Below are 27,461 nucleotides of genomic sequence, written 5' to 3'. Positions count from 1 at the left end.
GCGGCGGCGGTGGGGAGAAGGCGACCACATGAAGGATGATATTGTGCGGCGTGCGGTAAATAAAAGGTCAGCGTGCCTGATGGAGACGTAGCCCCGCAGCACGTACTGCCCCCGCAGGCGCCCCCCCCCCCCCCCCCCCCCCCCTCCATTCTGCAGGTCCCACGTTTACAACTCGGAGGGGGAGGGGAGGGGGAGGACAGAGGGGAGGAGGAGGAGGAGGAGGAGGAGGAGGGGACGGGGGAGGAAGGGGGAGGACAAGGAGGAGATGAGGAGGGAGGGAGGGAGGCGATGGAGAGGAAATGCAGCTCTTCAGTGAAAATAGAGACAGGCTAAAGTAAAGAGGGGGGAACAAATGAGGTCTGTGATCCTGCCTCCCCCTCCCTCCCATCCACTCACCCGCCTCCCAGCCTCCCACACGCACACCTCCCCCCTCCGCCTTTCGCCGGCCCAATCAGAGCGAGCCGCGGCGCTCAGCTTGACAGCCAGGCCTTTGTTGGCTCCTGAATAGAGGTTAAATATCCCTCGAAAATCAGAGCTCTTTGGCTTTCTGGACGCATAGTCAGAGTCCCGGTGCCTTTTCACATGCTAATGCCCCTGCTTTTCCCCCCTTCCCTTTGTAACCATGGTTAGACAGTGCTATCATGCTGGAGGGCGATGAATAAAGCAGGCGAATTTGGAGTCTCCCCCTCCCCCTCCCTCCCCCGTCCTCCCCTGCTCCCTCCTCCTCTTTTATCACCCTCTCTTCAAGGGAGCACACATTCCACCTCCCCCCACCCTATACAACCCCCCCGCCCCATCCACCCCCCCGCCCCCCCTTAAAAATAAAATAAAGCAGCACAGATGGTCTCCGCTGACCCGCTATTTATCATTGTGTCAAAAGCTTTGTCAGAGTACTGCACGCCCCCAACCCCCCCCCCCCGCGTGCCCCCCCCCGCACCCCAAACAACAGGCCCGGGGATCCTGCGTTTGTTTCCATTGACGAGCCCCCCGTTCAGTTTGCAGACGTCTCATTAGGCTTAAACCACCAATTAATTTCCTTTGTTCTGATTAAACGGCTAATTCTAAACATGAGGCGCGCTGACGGGCCGGCGTGGCCCCGGAGCCGCAGACAGACAGCGGTGCTCACCACCGGGCCGGCGGAGCGTGAAGCAGGCAGGTAGCAGGAGGGGGGGAGGGGGGGGGGGGTTGAGACGACCCTGTGTGTGTGTGTGTGTGTGTGTGTGTGTGTGTGTGTGTGTTTCTGTGTGTTTGAGAGCCGTGCATGGCTGATCTCAGGTGTGTAGTGTGTGTTTGTGTGTGTGTGTAATGCGTCTGCTCAAGTGTGTGTGTGTGTGTGTGTGTGTGTGTGTGTGTGTGTGTGTGTGTGTGTGTGTGTGTGTGTGTGTGTGTGAATTGTGGTGGGGAGGTGAACCCAACGACAGAGGAAGCAACGGTGAACATGAGGAGAGGGAGGGAGGGAGGGAGAGAGAGGAAGAGGAGGAGCGAGATTAGAAGAGAGGGGGAGACAGAGAGAGAGAGGAGAAGAGAGACGGAGCAACAGAGAGCCTTGTCAAAAGCTTCCGTTAATTTGTAGAAGCCCTTCACACTCGCACGGATGGCAACTCATTAACTGCTTGCAGATTTGTTTTTTTTTGCAGCCAGGGGATCAAGTGGCCCTCAGGAGTAAAGGTTGCAATCATCTGCTGATGGCAGCGGCCAGCAAAGGAGAGCAGAATACATCAAAACACACACAAAAAGGATTGAAGCACAGAGTGATATCCAAGGCAGTCATCTTTCTATTGGAAGTGTGCTCACAAAAAGCTATCGGGTGGCTGCACTCCATTATCGCAGAGCGAGCTGTCATTACGGCCCGGGATATATGGGAGCCTCATAATATCCAGAGATTGCTAGTTTGTTAGACAGGACCGTACAATTTGCTGCAGCCTTGAAGGATCCTCCAGCCTCCCGTCATTTACCAGGGGAATTGCCGGAGCATTGCCTTTTGTCTGCTGGAGACACAGGGGCAATTATCCAGCCTCCTGTAATGTTTCCCCCACTTTAATCTCCAGCCTGAGAACGGAAAGCCGAGCAGCTCGGGTTTCACAGCGCCTCTGGGCTCTATTAACACACAACCGCTGTTTAGGTCCGGCCAGACGGCCCGCAGAGGACAGCAGGCTGACAGACAGCCCTCCCCTGGGCCTGCAGGCAGAAAACATGATTATGTCATAATAATATATTCTCCAAAATAGGACCTTTTGAAAGATCGGCCCCTCTGTCTTTTCAATCTAACATGGCCGTGTTTCTGTCGGGCGTGGGGGAGGGGGTAGCAGGAGTGACGGGTGCTTCCGTGAAGCAAGCAGGACAAGAAATACAAACTTTATACCTCAGGCACTAGAACAACAACAATAGTTCAGAAAATGAAACAGATGAGGGAAAATAAAATAATATAAACACCTCCCTGTTTGAAATTGTTTCAATTCATTTCAGGCTTTTTGCTGTTTTGTTATTCTTGATGTGGAAAACAATACACCAACGCTGTCTTGACTGAACACCAACCATCAGAAGCCATTGGTTAACAATTCATAGGGAAATGTCAGGTTTCAGTAGTTATATAACAAAGAGGCATTTGTCTCATGAGGAAACTTTCGAATGGTTGTCATTATCATTGTTGTAATATTATTTTCATTTCCTAATACGTAGCTTTTTATAATATAAGTATGATTATTATTCATTGTAGTAGTATTTTTTCATTTATTGCAGTCCAATTAAGGGCTGTGACTGGTGCATTGTGCAGACAATGCTAGCGTTGTTTGCACAGCCCCGTTCTGCTGGGCTGGGGATCACACAGCCTCTCCAGCTCCTCTATGATCTCAAACTCTTCACTCAGGGAACAGAGGGATAAGGAAGAGCAATGTTCTGATCAAAGAACATGATTCCTTTTGGGATATCTCTCTGTTGCTACATCGCAGTGATTGCTGTCCTACACACGGAATAAAAGCATCAAAACATGGGGACACACAACAAACTCAAAAGAGAAGGGATGGGGGCATTTTTTATCCTCCAGATGAAATAAAGAATGTGATGCATCACACAAACACACACATACACACGCCCACACACACACACACAAACACAGCCACAGGAACTTTGAAACACAACAAAATGTCAGACCCAGAAGAGTACAAATGGGAAGAGGAAGTGGCCAAGGGGGCGCTTGGGTTCCAGAGTTTTCAATGTTGCCTCCATTAATGACTCACACAGCTTCAACACCTCCAGCTGCGCCGGAATCAAAGAATGTGTGTGGAAATATAATTAACCTGTTAGCATAATGCTAGTCATAAACAGCATTCTTGGAGTTGTCTTGATTTCCACATCAAAGGGCACGCTGGTGCCATTTCAGGGCATGAAGTACCAAACAAATCTAATTACTGTTTATATTGAAACTCTGGATTCCACTACATGTTTGCAGGGAACACAAAGGAGGGCCCTGATGCTGCTGTGGCAGTTTTTTCTCTTTTAAGAGGCGTCTTTGGAAAACAGTCCCTTGCTAAAGGGCAGACAGTGAACGTGTAAGATAACGTGTGGTCCATTCCTCTTCAAACCTGGTCCCAGGAATTCAGCCGCTAGCTTAACAGTGTTCACTCCTGGAACAAAGACCTTTGGGTCCATGAAAGACCAGCTCAGATATCTTGGTTTTATGTTAGTTTACGTACAGTGGGTAACTTAAGAAAATACAAAAAAATCATATCAGCATTTGGATATTATGTCTGGAATCTGTTTAAAACATATACGGACATGTGTGCCTCTCTTTCAAACAGTGGGGGGGAAACAAGCTACATGCAGACCGCCTCCAACCGTCACCACATAACTGCGGCACCTCGCTGTCTCCGCTAAGCTCCCAGACTCCACATCCTGAACCCCAACACAGAGTCCTCATGTAAAAGGTCTCGCGGACATCAGCAGTCAGCGCACAGTAGCAGGGGCTGTGTCTGAGGCAGCAGCAGCAGCAGAGACGGCCTCAGCAGTCGCAGCGAGCAAGCAAGCAATCCGGGCTAATCCAAATGAATCCGGGGCTCCCAGGTTTGTTCATCCTGGTTAGAGGGTGATGAGTGCTGTGCTGGGATGCTTATCTGCTGCCAGTGGTCGGCTGTGCAGCCGCCCTGTGTTATCAGGGCTCAGCCTGCTCAGGGATTGGAGGGCCTGTGCAGAGTAAACATAGGACCCGTTCTCTGCTTATCTATCCCAGGAGGTAGGGGGGACACACACACGAGAGAGAGAGAGAGAGAGAGATGCAGGTTACCATGGCAACCTCCTTCCTTAACCCCCCCCCCCTCCGCCCCCACATTTGCCTCCAAAGGCAGAGAGAGCCCTGGTGGTCTTCGTGTAATGCGATTCCACTAGAATGCACTGTGGATTAGAACAGCAGTGCCTTCTGGCCCTAGGCAGGGCAACAGTAAAGACATTATTACCCAGATCAAACGCTGTAATCACTATGCACTCGGGGCCTTCCCCATCTATTGCAGATAAAACCCAGGACTGGCAATGCTCAGGTGATTAGGGGATTATTATTCTGCTGTTGAGCATGGTGCCAGTTCCTTTGCTATAGAAAAGCCCCATTTCCTCATTTGATGGATGGGGCAGAGCAAGGCCGCGTGCCAGCCCAACGAACGGGCCAGGACTCTGGTGGACTGTGATCAATGGTTGGCAGCTTAGACCAAACAAAAAAACTGTATTTGATGGGCGTACACACACACACACACATACACACCCACAGACCCACACACACACCTTGCAGGACGTCAGTCGATATTTTGAATTGTTCGAACTCCTCGCCTTGGATAGGAGAATATAAGGGCTGTCAAACTCTTTGGCTACTTATTCTACTTTTTGTGTCCGGGTACAGTGCTCCGGGCCCCCCTGCATCGAGTGGGGCCGCCCGGGCTTTGACATGAGAACCTGCTTAAAGCTCTCCTCTGCGGGGGTGGATCAGGACCAGACAATGACCACCTCCCCCCCCCCCCCTCTCCAATGTCCAGCAACAGGCCCTTAGCCCCACACCCCCCCAGATCCTCCAGTGATGTAGCCTGGAGTGACCATTCAGCTCCAACAAGGACCCCCCCCCACACACACACACAGGAATCACCCCCACTTCAGGGATGTGGGAAAAAGGTCTGCAGCCCGTGAGAGCGCGACGGCGTCCGGGTCCGAGCTGAAAGCATCCGGCCCGGCTTTTATAGTCCACCACCACCCACAACAACATCCCTGAAGGGGCGCGGGCCCCAGGAACAGAGCCTGAAGGGCCCGGTCGTGGAGTGGTGCAGCCAAAGGGGGCCATTCATCTCAGTCCTGCTCCAGAGTCCTCGACCACCAAAAGACCACTCGGAGAACAAGGGCCGGGCTTACGTCATGCTCGCTGAGGGCTCCGTGCATACAGGAGGTAAAAGAGAGGGAGAACACACCAGGCCGTATTGTAGCGCTCTGCGGCGGGACCGGGTATCATTTCAGCGCTAGCATTAAGAGACCAAAAGGGATCTAAGGACAGAAAGGCTGGTCGGGACAGCCACTACCATTCATACTTTTCGAATATGAAACACAAGCTTAGCGATTTCAAGAGATCATTGCCTTCAGAGTCTATTGTAGCCGCTCTGGAAACTCTTAATGTGTGGGGCGTCAAACCAGGCTGCACACATTGACCACCATTTTGTAAATGTGTTCCCTCCGTGTTCAGGGGGAGCACATGATGCAGAGAGAATTCTAGAAGGACCAGGATATTGGAGAACACGATTCTAGACGCCTTTCCCTGAATATCTGTAGACAACGGATACTTAAGATACGTAGGAACTCAGTCAGACTATTTTATATAAAAAAACAGTTTATTGAAATATCAACAACTGTACAATCCTTAGTGACGATGACAAGTGTTTGCTACAAGATTTGAAGTGTGTTAGAGCAGAGACCATTGCCGTCCAGGAGAGAAGATTATAACGAGATATCGTCAAGTACTGAGAAATAAAGTAAACAGCGCATTAACCAAATATGTTAAATCTTGACATTCTTGTCTGCCAATTGCATGACTAACTTTGGAAGCTTTGCATATCAGTCATGGTGAGTCAGTGAGAGGGCATTTCAGACCTCCTCTCAGACGCATGGACACGGACACAATGAGCACAAAAAGGTTCATATGATACTTTAAGATTCAAGGAACAAAAAGAGAAGGCTTCATATGGTTCTCTAGGAAACCCCCAGTCCTCCACTCGGGCCAGTAGTCAGACCATTAAAATGTCGATAAAAAGCAGCCAATGAGTCACGATACATCCAAAACTTGAACGTTGGAACTGTTGATATTTGGGAACCGGGAAAAAAACGGTCTGGAAAGTATGATGGTGTCTCCGTTCCAGTCAGACACGAAGGATGTTTCCAGAATTCTTCCCATCCCAAATGGACAAATGTCTGTTTTCTACCAAAACAGCATTGATGTTTTGAGCGAGAAAAGAAAAAAAACAAATTAGATTTCCAAAAGGTCATCGTGGACAAAGAACGTGGAAAAAAAGGGCATAGGATGGGGAAAGTGAAATAGAATATCCTCTTACAGTCCTAATCTAATTTCCATTCCCAGAGGGGACAGAAAATCAAGGAGAGAACAAGAAAGAATCATCACAAGCGTAACAGGACACCAAAATATAAATCTATAAAAGGCCTTTTATTACTCCATTATGTACACTTTTCACAGAACCTGCAGAGAGGAAGCTTCAGAGCGAACCACCGCTTCTAGTCGCGTCGCGGAACCGAACCTCCAGGTTTGAAAATCAAAATCAAAATCACAAAAATATCCAAAGGAAAAAAAGAAAAGTAAAACCAAAAAGAACTGCAAGACAATAATTTCTTCTCCGGTGCCTTGACGGCCGCCCCCTCGACTGTACACGGGTTGAGTCACACGAAGGAGGGAGGACAGCGCCGTCGGGGGGGGTGGGGGGGGGGCAGAACGCCGTAGTCCACCCTCGTCTGGCTCCGAGTCATCCTGCTGCTGATCCGGGCCGGGGAGGGGAGTGGGGGGCTGCAGGCGACATCCATGCTGTCTGAGTTTGGGGCGGGGCGGGGGGGGTCGGGGCGGGGGGGGGGGGTCGGAGCGACCCGGAGCATGGGTCCTCTGGTTTAGTAGATCACCTCGTACACCGTGGCCTTCTTGTCCCCAGAGCCCGTCACGATGTACTTGTCGTCGGCAGAGATGTCGCAGCTGAGCACGGACGACGACTCCTTGGACTGCAAAACAAGGCACAGACGAGGGGGGCGTTAGCCAGAGGGGAGAGAGACCCCCGCAGACAGGCGGGCTTCAGGACCGGTTTAGCCCTGCTTGAACTTTGTAAGGGCGGGGAGGAGGGGAACAGCTGACCACAGGGGTGGAATTAGATTAGAACGATATCTAACGGGGAGGGTGCCATGGCCTGGATGGGAAATGGCGTCGGGTCAATATCCCAGGTTGGGTTCTCATCTGATAGGGGAGCCAGCGGTCGGCCTGCCCTTCCTCCCTCCCAGAGGCTGGTGGTGCACATTATTGGGGCCCGGCTGCAGACCCAGCCTATTGATCCACCTACCTGGAATATGCTGGCGCCATACGGAGTCCTCCATGCGTTCAACAGATTGTCCTTCCCCGTGCTCACAAACCATTTACCTGCGGACGGAGAGAAGCAAGGTAGAATGAGGCCAGGGGCACAGAGTAACAAGCCATGGAGGCAAGGAAGTAGAGAATGAGCGGCCATAGCCGGGTCACCGTGGTGACAAACAGAGGCATTGGGTTCACGTTAGCAGGAGTATATTAAGGTCTGATGCAAAGAGAAGAAGGACATGGGGCTTCTTCGCCTATGCAGTATTACGTGCGTATGCATGTGCGCGCGTGGGAGTGAGTTCATACCGCAGTAGGCAAACTTGAGGGAGAGGACGCAGCTCTCGTGCAGGTGGAGCTGGTACTTGTCGGGCTTGGTGTGGTGCAGAACCTCCACGTTGCTGCTCTCCATGCCCACCGCGAGCCACTCCCCGGTCGGACAGTAGCCCAAGGAGAAGATCTGTAACCAGGCACAAATTACTGACTGGAGACCCAGGCTCCCAACTCCCAACAGTGTTGTAGCAAGCTCATTTCGTACCCGTCCTAGTTACTATTACTCATTTAGCTTTCTCTCCAGAGTGCCTTATAAAAGGCCTCTTGCTCAACGATGTCTACTGGTTGACCGCAGACCTCGGGGTTCAAACCCAGAACCTTCCTGCCTTAACCACCAGACCGTAAGCTAACCATCCATTTATTTAAGCCTGTGATGCGAGTGAGTGTTTCCAGGGCTCACCTGGGAGGTGAAGTCGTGCTGCTGGAGCTGCCGGCCCTCCCTTAGGTCCCAGGAGCGCACCGTGTTGTCCAGCCCGCCCGTCCACAGCTTGGTGCCGTCGTGGGAGATGTCGATGCAGCTAGCGCCGTCCGTGTGGCCCTGGAACTGCCTGCAACACAGGGGAGCCCGCCGGGAGAGAGTCACACACACAGCGCTCATGTCCCTGGTACGCCGTGGGCCTTGTCTGGGGGGGACGTGGGGACGGTCTGGGGGACATGGGGACGTGAACCCGGCGACGCTCACCTGACCAGCGTCTGGTTGTGGAGGTCCCACACGGCGATGTTGCCGTCGCTGCAGCAGGAGAAGCAGACCTTGGCGTCGGGGCTGATGGCCAGGGCGTAGCAGGCGGGGGCCGAGGAGGTGAGCTCCGCCTTGATGCGGGGCGTCGGCGAGGCCAGGTCCCAGATGGTCAGCGTGCTGGCCTCGCCCCCCACGATCAATGTGCGGCCGTCTGGCAGCAGCTTACAGGAGCGGATGTAGTTATCCCGGTTCTGGGGCGCAGAGGACACAGAGCATCGATCAATATCGAGCGTGTGCGGCCCAGGAGGAAGGGGAGACGCGGGCGGGGCGGCGGTAATCAAACCCCCGGGTTATCGACGGGCGAGGGGGTGACGGGCTCAAGGTTCTCACCAGACAGTCGAGCTGCGACACGGGGCTCTTGCTGCCGGGCTGGCTGATGTCCCAGATCTTGACGCAGCCCTTCCCCCCGGTGTAGACGTGCCGCGTGGGGTTGCTGATGGTCACGGCGCACACCACCTCGCCGTGGCTCAGGGTGTTGATCTGCCGCGCGTGGCGCGGGATGCCCGGCCCGATCAGCGCGTCCGGCGGGAAGGGAACCGGCTGCATCTGCCCGTCGGCGCTGACGTGGAAGGAGTAGGCCCTGGGAGGGGACACGGAGAACCACGGTCAGCGGGGGGGGGGGTCAGGCGCACAGGGGGTCCCCGTGCGGGACACGATGGGAGGAGGGGGGGGGGGGGGGGGGGTACTTACGGTTTCCCGCCGGCAATGGATGCGAGGCTGGCGGGGAGCCCAGGGGCCCTCATGTGCGTGTGGGGGTCAAAGCCCTGCAGGGAGAGGGTAGAGTAACAGGGCGGTTAGGACGCTGTGGTTCCCTCTCCCGTCTGCACTGCGTCCGCTCACTCATAACCAACGGTTATCAATAGAGATGCAAGTCTAATCTCCGACACACTCATTACGTTCGGCCACTGAGCAGATTAAACTGAAATCCCAATAAAAAAAGGAGCCAATAAAACAATGCCAGGGCTATGGGATAGCTGGAGTGGGAGGGGGGGGGGGGGGGGGGGGGGTGCTGGCTGTACCATGGGCGGGCGGCCGTAGGCTGCAGCTGCCGCCGCACTCATCTGGGGCGAGATGTGCAGGCCGGCGTACACGCCAGGACTGGTCAGCCCTCCGTTCATCTCGTGGTGACCCATCATGGCAAACGGGGTGGGGTAGGAGCCGGCGATGGAGAGAGGGGGCCGCAGGGCGGGGGCTGCTAGACGGACGGAGAGAGAAAGAGAAAGAGAGAGAGAGAGAGAGAGAGAGAGAGATAAAGAGGGAGAGGACACGATGAGCCTCTGCGAGTGACAAAGCCTGAGACAATAGAGAGGGGATGACAAACACTTCCTGGATCTCCACTGAATGGGGAGGGGGAGGATTTAGCGGCAGCACTAACCCAGCGCCTCCATGCCTGGGGGCTTGCCCAGGATGGGCCGGAGCCCGGGGGTGGAGCTGGTGCCAGGCGTGGGGGCGTCGTTGCGTGGGGTGGGGGTGTTGGACTTGAGGCCGGGAGTGGAGGATTTGTCGTTCTGTTGACGGAGGAGAGAGAGAGGGATTCACATTCCAGGAAGCGGGGCGCAGCACAGACTGACAATTTGAGAGCAAACTGAACGTAATCCACTCTGATTCCGACAGCTCCAATAGTCCCACGGAGGCACAGACTCCCATTTATTCCAAAACCTATTACAGCCACAATGGGAACGGAGCCGTCCTTATCCCTCCGCCGCTCGGGCCTTAATCTCCCATAGTGAGGCTGAGGGAATCGTTAAATACATTGAACTCTTAACGGAGAAGACCTGACTGATCCCGGTGCAGGACAACATTATCCCTGACATTTAGTCATCCGCTTTAAGCCTCCTGACAGCCATTGCTAATCCACAGTAGAAATGCCCCAGATTTATTTTGCACAAATCTCTCTCCCTTATTTTTTGTTTTAGTATTTATTTCCCCCCTTCCCTCCCTTGACTGACTGAAGGCAGTGTGTGTGTGTGTGTGGGGGGGGGGGGGGGGGTCGTACGTGGCTGAGCTCCTTGGCCTTTGACGATGGTGTGCTCCCCGAGGACGCCACCGAGGCGGGGCTGTTGGGCGTGTCCTTCTTGGGGGGGCGTGGCTTGTCAATGCCGTTTTCCGGTGGCGAGTGGGCGGGGCTGGCCCGTGGGGTGGCAGGGTCCTGTGGGGGACGACACAGATTCTATGAATGAATGTGTCTGTGTGTGTGTGTACCGTCCTGTTGGGTTACAGCTCATCCGGATGTCGGCGCGGGGGTGGGGGGGGGGGCTGCTGCTGCTGCTCACCTCGTTGGACACGTCCACCACCAGGTCGTCGCTCTTCTCCCCGTCGCTGTCCTGTGGAGACATGGGGAGGGGGGGGGGGGGGGGGGGGGGGGGGTGGTGAGGCTTGAGGCAACCCTGCTCCGTTTGGATCTGGCGATGCTTTTAGAAACACATATGGATGGCTCTCGCCCCCCCCCCAGGATCAAACACTCACGTATCGGTCCTTCTCCTCCACCTTGCGCTTCTTAGAATCCAGGCTGAAGTCCGAGGAGCTCCGGTGTTTCTCGCTGGGAGTGCGCAGGCTCTCGGAAGGCGATATGGAGTTATTCTGGAACACAGAGACAACACCGTGACTCTCGTCGTCCTCCTAAGATCCGCCAAAAAGCAGAGCCGTTCATCCGCAGCACGCGCGGGATAGTCATAACGATAATGCCATATTTGGCATTCCGGAAAACGCTAAAAATATCTCCCGTCGGAAACTTGGGACGCCTCCCACTCCACTTAGTCACTGGGCCCTCACAGTACCAGGACGCCCGCCCCGGGCCGCGCCGGGACACCCCTCCTCCGCCGCCCTCGCACACAGAAGCCTGTCGCTGGCCACACAACAGAATCGGCCATTATCTGAGCTGAAAGAGGGGGACTTGTTTTCTGAGCCGGGCTCCCTCCTCCTCCTCATAACTGGACAACAAACAGCCTCACAGGGGCACGGCCAGTGTGCTGCCGGCCGAACAGAGGGCCCTTTCTCTCCAGTCAGCCAGGCTGGGAGGGAGACGGGGGCGGGTGAAAGAGGGAGAGGGGGCAACAAAAAGACAGACAGAGAGAGAGAGAGAGAGAGAGGGAGGGAGAGAGAGAGAGAGAGAGAGGGGAGAGAGAGGCAGCAGACAGAGTGTGTGTGTTGTGGCCACTGATTGCCACGGTACGCTCGGGCACCATGTCAGTCCTGCTCGGCTTTTAAACCGCAGGCTTTGAGCGCCTAGATGAAGCAATAAAAAAAAGGAGGGGGCGGGTCTACTCCTGCCAGTGAGCATGGATGGGTGGTGGGACACAGTGGTGCTTCTTCCCGGAGCAGGCCCGGGACAGCTCACTCTGAATCCCTGCAGGGGGGGGCAGGCGGGGGTCCAGCAGTGGCCATTCATAGTGGCTTGCCTGTAAATGGCCTCGTCTTCCTGGACTCCTTCCCCGGAATGACAATACGGGCCGACCCAGACCAGGTCAGCGTCTTCCCAGAGTGCCGGCAGGGTGGTGGTGATGGGGTGGGGGGGGGGAGAGATGAACGGCCGACGGACTAGATGTTTGGGCAGGAGGCCAGGGCCGGCACAAAGGCTGACCTTTGAGGAGATGCTTAGTGTGAGTCATTAACCAAAGTCACCACTCTGCTATCAGATGACCTGGACGAGAGCGCGGCAACAAAACAGCCTCACTAATCGCCCCAGGAGTTCCATTTCTTCAGACATGACTGCACCCATTCAGCGCGCCTCGGCCAACGGAAACACAATCTCGCCGACCCATCACAAGCCATCAGAGATTACGGCCGCTCAAATAAAATGCTGCAGCAGGTTCGGTCAAGCAAGATGAGGGGCGAGGGGAAGAGGACAACAAAAACAACAAACCCTGTCTGTGTTCATAAATATTCAGCGTGTCAGCGGTGGATGGGGGGGGGGGGGGGGGGGGGGAGTGGGCTGGTAAACACGGAGTAGAAGGATCACGTAAATCCTTTAAAACGGGAATTTCAAGTCCTCCTTTAATAGTGATGAAATTACAACCCTTCTAATCTCCCCTGTGTGATACGAGTCATTTCCCTTTTCTAGAATAAACGCACGAGGACTTCTATCACAAAGACCATTTACCACGGATCACTATAAGCCGCTTTTCGCTAGTGGAACAATTTGAGTCTGATTTTGTCCCAAAAATGTTACAAGATAGGAAAAATAACAGCCCTGTGACGTAAATATATCACATGAGGGCATCGCCAAGGAAACAGAGAAAACAACAACAACAGACCAACCCACTTACCGTGCTCTCTGTGTGGCAGACGTCAGGGGGAGCCGGGACGGTAATGAGGTATGGTCAGGTGGGGAGAGAATACACCGGGAGGGGAACAAAGAGAGTTAGAACACGCCAACATGTTATCAGCGGCTGAATGAGAGACGTTTGACTAGACGCCTGTGCTGAACAACACTGATGATAGACCAGCTCATTAGCCAGGGTGTGCTCTCAGGGCCCCCAGATTCCCTCGGACACAGAGAACCACACTGCCACCCAGGAGAATAACCATTCATTCACGGCATTGGGAATCGCACCCCCCTTCTAGACTTTAAAACGCAACTTGCACGTTTAATTTTAAAGTATGTGATATGTGAGAGACAGACAGACAGACGTCCCCTACCTCGGTGCTCCAGGTCGTGGTGGTTCTTCTCGTCCTTCACCGGGAGGTGGGCCTGGCTCCCCAGGGCCCCGAGGGCCAGGAGGCCCGAGCCGGCGCCAGTCACGGTTGGGAGCCCGGGGGGCTGCAGGCCTGACGGGTGGGGGGGCAGCTGGACCGGGGGCCCGTGCGCAGCGTGGCTGAGGTGCTGGGCCTGGAGCTGCTGCTGCTGCAGAGCGGGAGACGGACAGGGACCAGAGGAGAGGCCGAGTGGGTCAGAGCGAAAGGGCAGGGCATCGCCACACACTGAATACAGGGCAGGCCGTCCAGAACCCCCCCCCCCCCCCCCCCCCCGCCCCACAACACCACCACTACCAGTATTTGCTCCTCTTGGATATTAGCACATTCACACGTCTATTCCAGTCCGTCCGAGCAATGCCACTCCCTGCTATTTCCAAACGAGCGGCGTTGCATTGCGCTGCATTAGCCCCCCGCCCGGTGTTGAGGAACGTAAACGCCGTGCCTGATGAGGGCGCGCTAAACATGTCTGATACTTAAGACATGTGGCGTGAGAGACTCAATCGCGCGCGGCTGGCGTGGGTGAACGCCGCCGCCGCCGCCGCCACAGAGTAGTCCTCCTCCCAGCGCCTTAACCAAATAGCGGCTCAAAGGTTTGGTTCAGCCATGCGGCTAATTGCGAGCGAGTTCCCGGGTTACCGGTCCACCCGGTGTAAGGCAGAGAGCAGCTCAAGCCGTAGCAAAAGGGATTCTTAGCAGCCAATGAGTTTGGCCAACCCTCGTAGCCAAGAGCGGAGGAGTCCCAAAGCTGGTACAGAAATCTGTCAGCCTGTGGGCTAAACAACTACCTGCTTTTTAAACACTTCAAAACACAGCCTGCCTTTGTTTACTCCGCTCACATTCACATTCCAGGATTAACAGCCCATGAGTCATCTGCACACACACACACACACACACACACACACACACACACACACACACACACACACACACACACACACACACACACACACACACACACCAAGTGCCAGAAGCTAGCTCTGTGTGTGCTTGTGCTGGTGTGGCTGTGTGTGCCTGCATATTTGCTGCTCTGTGTGTACGTGTGCGTACGTAAAAAGGTTGCTACAACAGGCAGGGTTCCATGCTGGCACCGAGTCAAGCCTCCAACGTTCCCCATCAATATTTGAAAGGCGCGGGGAAATGGATGGGAGTTAAAAGGCACTCAGTATGGAAGTAAGCAGTTTAAAGCAAGTTAAATAATACTTAGCCAAGACACCAATAAAAACATCAACAATTTATTACTCTTCTACAAGCCCGCTGAATAATTCAGCCGCCGTTATGACATGCTGCCGTTCGCCTTCTACAAGCCCAGCCAGCCAGTGACCATGTACGGTCATGGGCAAGACACCACACAGCAGGGCGGTGAGGAAACAACAGAATAGAGATCAATGTCAAATGCATAGGTTCATCCTATAATAGGACTAGTTAATGTACACACGGAAACAGTTTCTGGAGGCATCTTGCAACCCTGCCCTCTACTTGGTGGGTCCCCTATGCAATTAAAAGATTTGCATGAGAGGGAGCAAGATGTATAACGAGAGAGACACAAGCAGTGTGTGTGTTTTTGTGTGAGTGCTGTGTGTGTGTGTGTGTGTGTGTGTGTGTGTGTGTGTGTGTGTGTGTGTGTGTGTGTGTGTGTGTGTGTGTGTGTGTGTGTGTGTGTGTGTGTGTGTGTGTGTGTGTTCCATGAGGGAAATGAAGGCACCATTGGCAGGGTAGAGCCATCTCCGATGGTGGTGTTTAATGAGCCACTAATGGGTAATATGCATGGCCGATCAGCTAGAGCCCTCATTAGACGGCCATAAATGAAGACAATACTAAATAAAAAGGAGGCGGGTTGCTCCTTCTAATTTGATATTCCAAGATAAAGAGCCACTCTTTCACCTCGCTTCCTCCGTGTTCCAGTCTCACAGGCAAAATTTAACAATTCTATTACCAGCTCCAGTGCATAAAGCAAAGCTGCAGGAATATCAGACGACACTGGCAACGTCGATGCCATGCGACACACACACACACACACACACACACACACACACACACACACACACACACACACACACACACACACACACACACACACACACACACACACACACACACACACACACACACACACCCAGCATTGTTTCTTCATCCATGCTAGCATACTTCCAGCAGTGTGTTAACATTGAAGCAAAAATAACTCCAGTATTTGGGTTAGAATCAACACTAGCAGAACACCAGCACCAAGTTACACAAATTAGAGATCATCTTTGGAGGCCACTGACCATGAGAGCTGGGTAGGCACTCTGTTGGTGCTAGGGGAGAAAGGAAACAAGAGTCCGGTCAGGGCTACAGTGATACGACCTTGATGAACTTAACATATTTTATGGTATACTTAAACATGTCGGCGTTGCTGGGCTTGCGTTTAAAACGTGGAGTCGGTTCCCAAACCCTGTGGGTACCACTAGACTCAGCAGGAGGATCTTCTCCAAACCTCAAGCTGTCCTAGATGCATCCCATTAATGGCCCTGGGCCCCATCAATAAGACATGCAGCTGGCTCCTGAATGCTGCCTGTCTGCCTGGCACGCTCCCTCACCCCACCTCGCGCTGCAATATGCATGAGGGCTCTGGCATGCCTACAGAGATTCTTAATAAATAACTCAGAGGGAAGGGTATCCGGAAAAACAGCCCTACGTTTTCACCCTTCCTAACAACTGTAACAAGGACACCTGGGGAAGAGGAGACTCAACAGGGCTGGCTTCCTGCCAGACGACACCCATCGGAGGCGCCTCTTCGGGGCACTCCGTTATATTGGGACATGTTCCTAGTGCTGCGCTCTCTGGACTGTCGACCGGATAGAGGTCATGAATCACTGTGTTCCACAAATGTGTACATCGATTAAGTCTGATCATATACTCCAGACACACAGCCCCCCAAAATAATTGCATTAAAAAAGGGAAACATTTGAGCCGTTGAAATATCTGCGCTAGAGATGCCACCGAAGAGCAGCTGGGACAGAGGAGGAGGGGGGGGAAATAAAGCTAATATCTCTCCGTCACCTCAAGACACATCCCGAGGAGGAATTCCGGGGGATGCAATTACCCTGGAACGAAAGGTCCCCGCGAGGGCACGGACTGAATCCAAATGGGGGCCTCCAGTCGTCTAAATAGCCATGGAGGCCAGTATCTTGTGAATGCTAAAGACCCTGCTTAGGCTCAACAAGAGTAATAAGATGGCTGATAACAGCAGCTTCGTATTGGAGGGGGAGGTGAAGCCAATCAGTTGTGTGGAAGGCGGACAGGACGGCCGCGGCTGATCAATGAGGGGCAGATGGTGGCTGGGCCAACGTGTTTGCAGACCCCAGCCGTAATGGCGCGTGCGTGCGCGTGCGTGTGTACCCCCCCCACCCCCCCCTTCAAGCTGGCTTGCAGCGCTCTCTTCCTCACACTCTGCTTCTAATTCCCCAGCTATCCGGGGTCAGCAGTGAGGGATGAGGCTCCTCGTTAAAACCTTCGCCAATTAAAGCAATGCGGCCTGCGAGGGGGATCTCAAGAGCTCCCTGGCTCGCATTTATAAACACACAACAAGGCGAGTGAACGTTCCGCTGAGACCCGGGCGGGAGCGGTCCACCGGAGAGTGCTCTGCACATTGTTAAGCCTGGCTTTATCGCTCACACACAAAACACACCGCGGCAAAGGAGACCAGCAAACATTTCAGATGACGTGTTAATCAATGGAAGGGGCAAACCGACACACCAACCGCAACCGGGGGGGGGAGCGGGTAAAGCGCGGGCCGCCGACACGCTTCGAGTCTAACTCGTCCGTTTGCGTGCCCCGTGCTGGTTTGTGCGTGCGGGGTTGCCCCCTGGCCAAGGTGGAATGAATGAATTAAAAAAGGGGTATACACACTGTGAGAGGCAGATTGGGAAGTCCACGTACCCCGATGATGGCATTGAGCTCGGTCATAGTCACCTGCTTAGCCCGTTCCACTGCCTGAGCAACCTGCTGCTGGTGCTGAGGGACACAAGAACAGACATCCCCACGTTACAGCCCGGCGCATTCATCTGGCAGCACTTTAGAGCTCATTTGAAGCATTAATAAGGTAGAAGGAGATAGTGAATTGCGTATTCATCAAGTATTGTAATGTATTATTTAAGTATTTAAATGTTTTTCTGGTTGTTTGACGTAATGTTTATAGCCATTGTACATTTGTATTTCTGTTTTTATTTGTATGTTGTAATCAGGGCGTTGTTATTAAGAGAGCCTGCCCTCAATTGCCAAGATTAAATAAAGCATTAATCCTCCATAAAGAGAGAAGGAACGTAGCCATGCTGCGATGTAGCATAGGACAGTAGTTCGGGGCCACACCCAGGGGCCTGCCCAAGGAGACGCCTACATTGGGCCCCTGAAACACACATTTCACTGGCTCAGGGAGTTAGAGAGTTACCCACGAAAACTCCTCTCCATGTCTGGTTTGAAACCCAATAAGTGCATAAGGAATAGACAACCCTTGACAGAATGAGCACTGCGTCGACGCAGTCACAGGTCTGGTGGGGATGTACGGCTCACTCACCTCTTGTGACAGGAAGGGCATAATTTGAGCTAAAATTGCGTTGAGCCTTTTGGCGATCTCCGTCTGGAAAACAAAAGGGGAAAGCAAAGTGAGACGCTTGAGTACAGAGCAAAGTGACTTTGCATAACCCACTCCTGCACCCCTCCACTCCCCCCCCCCTCCTCTAATGTTTACACCGATTAAGTCAATTACTGCAGCAATCAGAACTGCTTGACTCAACATCCTCTAAACAGCGTGATATTGACATTTGAAATATTTAAAACATTAGGCGAGCCCAGGGGGACGCAGCACAGCTGTGCTGAGTGTGCACTCCACGCCAGACGGATATGAGCAGGCAGAGTGCTGCCGTGTTAAGAGCATCCTCTCTCCCCCACACCGCCCCCCCCTTCCTCCTCATCTGCAACCCGTGTGTCCTGGAGTTAACCTCAGGCCGACCGCCCGGTCGCACCCAGGAAATAAGCACCACTAACCAGACTCCCCTGTTATTTACACATGGCACTTAGGTAGTCTAATTACACCAAAGGCCACAGCTGATGTTTGAGCAAAGCAGGACAGACCATAATGTTCCTAAGGCAGTACACCTCAAGCCTGTGATCAATACCATTAGAGGACGACGTGAGCACTGTCCTCTAATGCCTGCTCTTTTTGAAGACTCAGTCAAGGTTTTTTTTTTTTTTTCTTTCCTCTCATTGCAGAAACCCCCCCCTGCATCAATCCGGGGGGCTCCGGCTCCATTCCCCGTCTCCTCCACTGCCATGGCAACGGCTGCAGCCCCATCTCGGAGGGATCATTATGCAAATGGCACCTCTGCTTGACCGTAACAGGCTTTAAAAATCATATTACGTGCTCGGAGGCAGGTCATTAAATTGAATTTTCGGCCTGTCCATCAGATAAACACGGCAAATGAATGGTGAGCAAAGAGTAGGGCCGGGGAGACGGGAGGAGAGCAGACGGGGTGTGATCCACGACCCACTGAACGAAGGCACAGTGCACAGCTGGTCCAGCCCCACCCGGAGCAGCGGGCTGCAGGTTCCCAGGTGGGGGCCGGGGGCCCCAGCAGGAGAGGGTAGCAGCCCTACGACGTCGTCGGGAGAATATATGATCGTACGGTTCACACCGAGGCCACCGCAGAACGTAAACACATCACAGGGATTTTCGCGCCGATTTTTCATCCCGGGCGGCGGACACGGTGTACTTCGCCCGACCGCTGGCTTATTTATTACACATGACAGAAATGCCAGGCAGCTTTGGCAGCCAGACATATTACCTCTGAACAAAGCCGGCGAGATTGGAGAATAATGTTGAGGGGAGCAAGCCCAGCTGCTGCTGTACAATAGCATATCAACCGTGGAGGGGAGCGTGGCGAAAAACGATATGCTCAGAGTTTGAATGTCAGACTAAACAAGCCCAAGTCTGGGTCAACAGACAATCTGAAAGGCATCCGGTATATACATACTGTATCTAGAAGCAGGCAGAGCCACCACATCCCCAACAGACAGCGACAACACCCTGTGACCGACACAACCCATAAGAAACCAAATGGTCGGCGTGCTCAGACTTTGTGGGCATTAGCATTAATGCTACATAGAGAGCGCTCTATGAAGAGCTCAAGAAGGCCCTCCGGAAAGGTTGAAAAGCAGCAGAGCTTGTATAATCCTCGTTGGTTGAGATAAGCCATGTCAATAGCAGTGGAACATTTGACAGGATTTGTAGAAAGAAAGAAAAAAATGAAAAAAAAGGCCTTGAGCGCACGGGCCCATTCCTCTGAAGCTTAGTGTCATGGTGACAGCTGGCTGAGCGAGGTCAGGAGGTAGCTAATACAGCGTCTCTTCCACAACAGCTTCTGAACTCTCAAAACAACATGGGGAAGGAATGGAAATGGGCACCGGGCCCAACTGGCTGGAGACGTCAAATCAGATGAGAGAGAGAGCGGGGGGGGGGGGGGGGGGGGAGGGAGAAGCATCGGGAGGATTCGGTAGTTTGGCTGACAGATAAAAATAGGGCAGTTGTCGCTTTAAGCAGATGACAGCCGGGCCCTTGAGAGGCCCGCTTCGCGCTCTGCTACACAATTACAGGTACTCGGACCTGTCTAGCACCACTTTAACAGCACTCTCAGGCTAGCCTGTCAACAGTGTGCAGGAAGCCATCGGCCCGTTGCCATAAGTGATGGGGAAATGGAGTGAAGGCACTGATGAGCATTAAATACACGGGGAGTACTGCTGGAGCTATGGTCACATGACCTGATGATCATAAACAATACTTAACTCGGGACAATTGAGAGGGGATTCAGATTCTCTCAGATGACAGCGGTGCCTCTCGGACCTTTGCTCACCCCCGTCACACGCTAACAAGGCGCCCGTACTTCAGTGGATATTCCCTATATCTCAAGCTCTCTACGTCAATATCCCCCGGTCTATAAATAGCAACATGAATCGCATTACACCTACGCATACCTGTTGTTATACCTCAAACAGCCACATCTGAATGTAGGTGATAACATGCGGAGGCATACGAATGGGTCTTCGGTTTTGGAAGAGCAGAAGCATCCCGAGAACAAAGATGTCCCATGAGCTCTGAATTACCTTTGTACATAAAGTGCTACATGGAGTCTCTGGCGAGGAGTGCATTACTGGCAAGGTTTTTATGGAGTAAACTGCTCAGCCACAGTTTTAATTATCTTCCCCGAAGGAAAACATTTGGAACGTTTGAGGGATTCTAGAAACACTTCCTCTCATCTTGCTGATGCGCTCATTTGCCTGCGAGTCCATAGACATTGGTAGTTAAATAAAGTGATTCATTCTTTTGTAGGGCACTAGAAGGAGCATATACACTGCCCATCAAGGTGGAGCAGGGTCACTATACTACTCTGCCTTGCAATACGATACAAATTACTAATAAGAACCATTAGGAAGATAAAAAAGGCAGTATTTCTCTACACTCATCATTGTGTCACACAGACTTCATGTTGGCACCGGGGCAAATACTGGTTTTACACCTTACACTTGATGTACTCGTCTCTTGATGAGTTCCCTGCGGCCCCCTTAAGACATACAGAGACAATACTTGAACGGGTGCAGCCAGACATTCAATTCAGCTCAGAGTTGCCACAACAAGGACCTGCCAAGGCCAGTGAGCTTTTCAGACATGGCTGAGGGTTGGTTACCAAGGGGAGAGAGAGAGTGCCACATGCAGTGATGTGGAACTTCAGAGGCATAGTGGCCTTACTTCACCACAAAATAGATGTAAGATAACCGACTCAACCGAAGCCTGGCCTGCGTCGTTGTAGAATGATAATGGTTAATTTCTGCTACCAAGATGTCACGTTTTTAAATGGGATAAAATAGGTGACGGTCATTTGGATTGGGAAATATCATCCTGAAGTCGGTAAAATGGTGCTCTAAGAGTGAACACTAGCACACTTCACAAAACACGCATGCCTTTGTTCACAGTTCTTTCGTGTCTGATCTTTAAACGATACTGTGGAAATGTCTTTGTTGATGTAAATGTGCTCTACATTGATAGCCCAGTGTAATTGTTCAGTGCCATAGTGTCTCTCACTAACTTTTTTTATACACCGCAGAAATTAAACTAAATAAGATGTGGTGAAATCATTGAGGGATTTTCTGTTGGTTGCTAGTGAACATTGTAAACATTGCATTATGCAAGTTTTCAATTTTTTTAGGTAGTTTATTATATTCAAAAATCGCTGATATCATCTTCTGTTGGATTATGGAATAAAAAGTGAATCGATGGATATTATGATATCAGGTCATTTCTCGGTGATGACGCACAGAAGTACATTTCATTTCAGTGAAGAAAGGACAAATATTTCCAGGACTACAATTCTGCGTCCCTTGTTCCGAGCAAGCCTCACGGGAACAAGTCTCAGAAACAGCAGCGGAATAGTGACCAGCCAACCTAAAACAAATTAACTTTGCACTTCCACACAGTAGTGGAGTGTAGAAATGGGTGCGTGAGGAAACACACACTAATATGTATTCCCACACACCACTCCCTCAGCCCACCATGGCCAGGCTGATGTGCATTCAGAGACCCACATTAGGTCTCCATGCAGTAATGAAAAAAAAAAAATCAAAAGTAAGAGGAACGGATTTCCTCAGCACCAGATAAATCCCCCTGGCAGGAAAATAATATGACTATGTGCATCCAATAAACCATCTCAACCCTGCCTGGTAACCACTCCTCCTCTCCTCCCCCCCTCCCCTTGCCTCAGGCCCAGGCAGGGGGAGTGTGTGGGGCGGGCTGCAAGGCCAGAGGCCCACAGTGTTTGCTCACAAACACGCCGTTTCATCAGGTTAGGGCCCTGTTGATGAATAATTCAAGGGCTTCCATCAGCTCTGGTGAGGTTCCTGATAAAAGTCAGCCGCTAAAATGGATCAGTCGATTAACCTGTTTACACAGAGCCGGCCGGCCGCCCTAGCCCGCGCCTCGCTGTACGCCCCGCCCACTCTCCCCCTGGTCCGCCCCCCTCCTGGATGGAGATAAGTGCCTGACAGAAGCTATCAGAGCATCCTCCCGCCCTGACAGACATGTGGCATATGTGACACCCGGCCGCGGCGCTGATGGATCACCCCGCCACTCCAATCCAACCAGTCCCCCCCCCCCCCCCCCGCGGCAGCCATTATTATCCGAGCGGCTGCCGTCAGACCGCCACACTCGTTTGCAACCGTGTCCCCCGGTAACCGCGTCGCTGAAACATTCATACACTCTCTTCGGGTTCTCTCATCTACGTCTCTTCAGGGATTCTTGAAATTAAACGCATTCTGGCGGTCCTATCCGTGTGGTAATCCATGAGTCAAAGTCTGCCTTTAAACTCATCCACCATCTCACCTCAACATCAGCCGAACCCAAAGAGGAGGCATCCACAGGGTTTGTAATGAGCGCTACAAATGCATTGCCTTATTTATGGACTATGTTTTGCCCCCCATGCATTCCCCCCCCCCCACAGGAACATCTCCCATCATATCATGTTGAGACCTCCTGACAATACGGCAGAGCAGTGCAGTGATAACCCAGCATAGTGAAAGACACCTACCTGTTTGTGCATTTCTATGTTCAGGCCGTAGGACATCTCGTAATACTGAAAAAAACAACACAATAATACAATTTAATTTCGATTCCTAATAAGCCAGTTTTACAACCCATTGACACAACAGCATGTAATTAAAAAATGTACTTTTGTTGAGATTGAGTAGTGACACGTCCGTGCATACATAACATACCTAACAACATACCTACATTCAAGCATACCTACATACAATGTAGCAATACATCCGGTTGTTCTGTCAGAAGAAAACCACAGACTAGCACAACGAGGCAGCCAGCAGCAGACCGCCTCTGGGTCAATATCCTGACGTCAGGAGTGCCATTTCCAGGAAGAGCGGGTTAGGTTCATTGATCAACACCTTAAAGCCTCCGAGCCCCCGAGAAGTGTGTTTACTTAGCTTAACGCCGCGGCCCTAAACTCCTGATACGTTCCCAGCCGGGTCAGCCCGTGTGTCTGAAATGTAATCCGCCGAGTCCACAAGTGGCGGTCAGGGCAGAAATGGCTTTCCAGTCAACGTCTATCTGATGAGGCCGATGCATTATTCAGTCCATTAGCTTCTTCGAAAATTACTCTCATACAAGAGAGCCATTCTGTCTGAGACCAGAGCCCCCCCCACCCACCCACCCCCCGGCGGCATGGTAACCCGACACCGGGCGCTGGCTGTGGGATACTTCCCTACATGTTGACCTAACCCTCCGCCTGGCAGGTTGACATGCTGTTTTCCCCCCTAAAAACAGAATGTTTAACTTAAGTCCCCGTGTATTGGTTTAAGTCCTCTGCTGTGTGTTTACCTTGGATAACAGAATACTGTGCCATTGAACAACACTGATTGTTTCCTGTCAGAAGTGAACCCAGAGGATGGCCCCTGTGTTTGTCTGGCCAAAGAAAACACAGCACTTGCTAAAAATATAGCTTAAACACATCGCCGGTGCGTTTTCGTTTTGGACTGACATCGAAGAATGCTCGGTGGCGCTCTACGACACAGCGATCCACGTCCTCCATTTTGTTTGCAGTGGTGCATTTTCCCACCCAGTGCCTCCCCTCCCCTCCCCTCCCCCTTGCCTTATCCCTCCCATAAGCTCCTGGCTAATTTATGACCATGCATATGTCTGGGCGTGGGGTCTCCTAGGAGAATAATCAGATCAGCACACACAGAGGGCAACACTGCAGTCATTGACCCTTAGAGAGCAGGGGCGATCTTTAACCCAGCCACAGCCCTCTGAGGCCAGCCATCAAGAGCGCTGGGCTCCCTGAAGAAGAGCTCTCTGAGCTGGCCCTCGGGGGGAATTGACAGGCCTGTACCTGACAATCAGCCACCCAGACAACCGCACAGGTAAACACAATAGCTGTGTCACTCCACCCCAACTAGATCTCCGAGAAGCCTCCCCATTTGGAGCCATAATTGCAGCCCATTGTAACATAATCTCACCATGACATAATGGCGCTGCATCTCTGTCTTCTCATTGGCCAGCTTGTCGTACTCCACCTTAAGACTAAAATAGAAGAGAAGGTGTCAATTTTCCGGCGTCTCATAGCCCTTCAATAAATCCCACACTCCTAAACACTTGAGTGCTCTGTGCCAAACTACAGCCTTTGTTTTCATCTTATTTTCTTACCGCCAAACACAGCAATAACAAACGGGTATCTCATGCAGTGAATCCCAAGTGCATTTGGCTGAAGTCCATTTGCTCTTCTATTGCAGTTAAAACATGAATGTGAGCAATGATTGATACGCCGGTAAAACATTCATAATCGTTACCTGTGATACTGGGCTTGCAGGAACTGAAATTCATCTTTTATCCTGTCACAAGACTCTGCTACAGTGAACTTGAAGCCAGGTTGGCCTGGCTGGTGTGGAGCCTAAGAAGAAATTGTATAATCTGATCATTGCATTGGTGAGGGACAGTTCATATTTATTTGTCATTTTGTGTGTTCAAGGACATGTTGTTTAGCACGCCCGGTTCAGTCCCATTCAGTTAAGACATCAATTAAGACACAGCTACACCAATGTGTAGATCAACATTAAGCAGCTCTTATAATTGGACTTCACATAGAAACTGCTGCGGCCAAATATCTTCGAAAAAACACAGGCGCCTTAAGACAATAACAACAGTTGGATCAGCTGCCATCAACTATTCTGGATGACAAGACGTAAGGCAATACATTTTAATAGGACAAAACGTGTCATAGGCCTAGATGGGGGAGGGGGGGGGACAACAACAACACAATGATTGTAGTCTTCTAAACGAAGCATGTACAATTAGTAAGCTATTTCACCAAGAAATGTATATCATTGAACATCTTACCGGATGTCGGCCTTGTGGATACATGGTAAAACGTATCCTTTGTTAATGTGTGGAATCCACAGGATGTATGAACGCCACTCTCCACACAGGCGAACAGGGCTCGTGTTTTTTTGGGGGGGATGGGGGGGGGGGACTCGTCGAAATCCTCCGTGGATGCGCTATAATCTTAAAAGGTATAATGGTGGAGAATCACTCAGTAGTATTCCGGGAATCGCAACAACAACAACAACAACAACAGGGAAGAAAACACACAAGCGAGCACCTTTCTCCCTTCAATCATGGATTCAGCATTCGGATAGAAGAAGTAGTTCCCAACACTTGTTAGGTGACCTTATTCCCACCGCGGCCCGTCACATCCGCTCCACACTCAACATATCCTTCATTCACAAAGTCATCCAAAACTAAACTGCAAAAAACGAGATCTAACGTGTGTATCGAGACATTCGATTCAATACTTCTTGTGAGGCGATCCTCGCAACATCGTTCGTGTGTCTGCACACACACACACACACACACACACACACACACACACACACACACACACACACACACACACACACACACACACACACACACACACACACACACACACACAGAGAAAACAGAAAAGGTTATACGACAGACTGCCTGCGTCGATCCACTTTTCATTGTTTACGCACCGTGGAGATGAATCCACACTACAGCGTATGGATCCATACGAGTACATACCGGTGTGGTCCGCACTGTGATCGGTCTCTCTGGAGGAAACCCGTCCTATTCATGGGTTTAGTGGTCCGTAATGCAACGTTACGCACGGCGTGCGTAGAGCTCGACGCGCAGCATCCTCCGCGGCGCACCGCGCCAGCTCCAGCCTGCTGGTTCCTCCGGATTCCGTGCGCTTAGACTCGATTTAACTATGTGATCCGACCGCAAGGAACTCCACAAAATGCGTCCTCTTCGGCCCGATTAATTCCAGAATAGTGCTCGAAATCTTCCTTCCAAATTGAAGAGGGTTAGAAATTCTTTAAAAGCGTAACATGGTATAGGCCTACTCTGAGAGCTCACATCTCCCCGCTGTCCAGCCACCCCGTGCCACACACAGGCAGTGAGACCGAGCTGCCGTGAAAGCGCCTATCTGTCCAATCGGATCACTCCTGAGGAACACGGCCGCGTCCGCCTATCGGAGAGCGACGGCCCCACGTGGGGCGCACTGATACATGACATCATCCCGCCGTGGATTTACAAGGCATCGGCATATATATGTAAAACAACAACACTAATTCGCTGATAATTATTTGGAATCAGAAAAGGAGACCCATGTCTGTTTCTAACGGTCACTTAGTATCTTTATGGAATAAATATGTCATGTGTGCATCAATCTCGATTCATCCTGTGTTAGATTAGATGTTGTTTCTTTTGCATATTGGTGAGACGAAACTACATACTATATTATAGGGGAAACAACTCAAATAGCAACGAAAACAAAATATATGTTCTCGTCCACCGCACTCCCCACGTAGGACACGATAATTAGCAATCGATCGACGACAACCATAGTCTGACCATAAAGCTCGATGTTTACCGACATTTTACCCGGTTGTGTGTGTTAAAACCCATCCACGTGACCACGCATTAGGGTTTTGGGTGATAGCTGCATGCTGTAGGGAGTGAGATGATCGCTTTGTCTGATATGAACATCAGCCATGTCTGAGCACGAGAAGGCGAGCACAGCCTATCGCTTGTCTTGGAGATTCACTCTGACCCACGTGGGAAGAGTAACTCACGTCTCTGTAGCTTTAAGGTTTTTCAACCAATGGCCTCGCGGTACACTTACTGGCTGGTTTGCTATTGGTTAGGGGATGTCAAGCCTGTCATTCAACGAGCTGTGATGTCAATCAATACCACGCGGGGTCAAGCGCTGACAAATGCCTGTGCTCCTCGGTCCTCTGCCTGTGAATAGTGCCTGGAATGGCTGCTTAATTAGCTTCGAATGGCTTTTCTCTCCAGTTCAAACAATCTGTTACCACCACGTGGTAATGAGAGCTTACATTAAACAAAGGAGGAAAGGAAGCATGCATACAGTTGTAACACCACAACCTGTTTTTTTTTAATTTTACTATGACGTGCGGAGGAACAGGAACGTTGTTTGTTTTTTATCACGGAAACAATCAACCAGTATTAACAGTGATCACGGGCCACCCTAAAATATT

The 27,461-nt window shown here is 51.7% G+C and overlaps 1 protein-coding gene across 1 annotated transcript; it reads right to left on the bottom strand.

Annotated features, from left to right (window-relative positions):
- Positions 1–7,107: 7,107 nt before the first annotated feature.
- On the bottom strand, positions 7,108–26,982 carry tle3a (TLE family member 3, transcriptional corepressor a). The gene is made up of 21 exons (XM_056598813.1): positions 25,981–26,982; positions 25,273–25,437; positions 24,726–24,826; positions 24,396–24,459; positions 22,955–22,999; positions 17,899–17,961; positions 17,235–17,339; positions 15,611–15,640; positions 13,273–13,494; positions 11,118–11,231; positions 10,925–10,975; positions 10,648–10,800; positions 10,027–10,159; positions 9,671–9,843; positions 9,342–9,415; positions 8,982–9,231; positions 8,595–8,842; positions 8,313–8,460; positions 7,889–8,039; positions 7,572–7,648; positions 7,108–7,239 (listed from the first exon to the last, which is right to left on the bottom strand). The coding sequence occupies exons 2-21, from the start codon at positions 25,294–25,296 to the stop codon at positions 7,132–7,134; spliced, it is 2,334 nt and encodes a 777-aa protein (XP_056454788.1). The 5' UTR covers positions 25,297–25,437; positions 25,981–26,982; the 3' UTR covers positions 7,108–7,131.
- Between the last annotated feature and the right edge of the window lie 479 nt (positions 26,983–27,461).

The sequence above is a fragment of the Gadus chalcogrammus genome, chromosome 9 (genome assembly GCF_026213295.1).
Source record: "Gadus chalcogrammus isolate NIFS_2021 chromosome 9, NIFS_Gcha_1.0, whole genome shotgun sequence".
NCBI classification, from domain to species: Eukaryota; Metazoa; Chordata; class Actinopteri; order Gadiformes; family Gadidae; genus Gadus; species Gadus chalcogrammus.
The sequence above is the reverse complement of the archived record's forward strand: the minus strand, read 5'-3'. Positions and strand labels throughout refer to the sequence as shown.

What these genes read in the sequence shown, in the direction of transcription:
- tle3a (XM_056598813.1), bottom strand. Translation starts at nt 25,296, where the DNA reads ATGTATCCACAAGGCCGACATCCG. An exon ending in CCTACGGCCGCCCGCCCATG is followed by an intron (nt 9,416 to 9,670) that starts GTACAGCCAGCA and finishes CTCTCCCTGCAG; the next exon opens with GGCTTTGACCCCCACACGCA. An exon ending in AGCACGACTTCACCTCCCAG is followed by an intron (nt 8,040 to 8,312) that starts GTGAGCCCTGGA and finishes GCCTGGTTACAG; the next exon opens with ATCTTCTCCTTGGGCTACTG.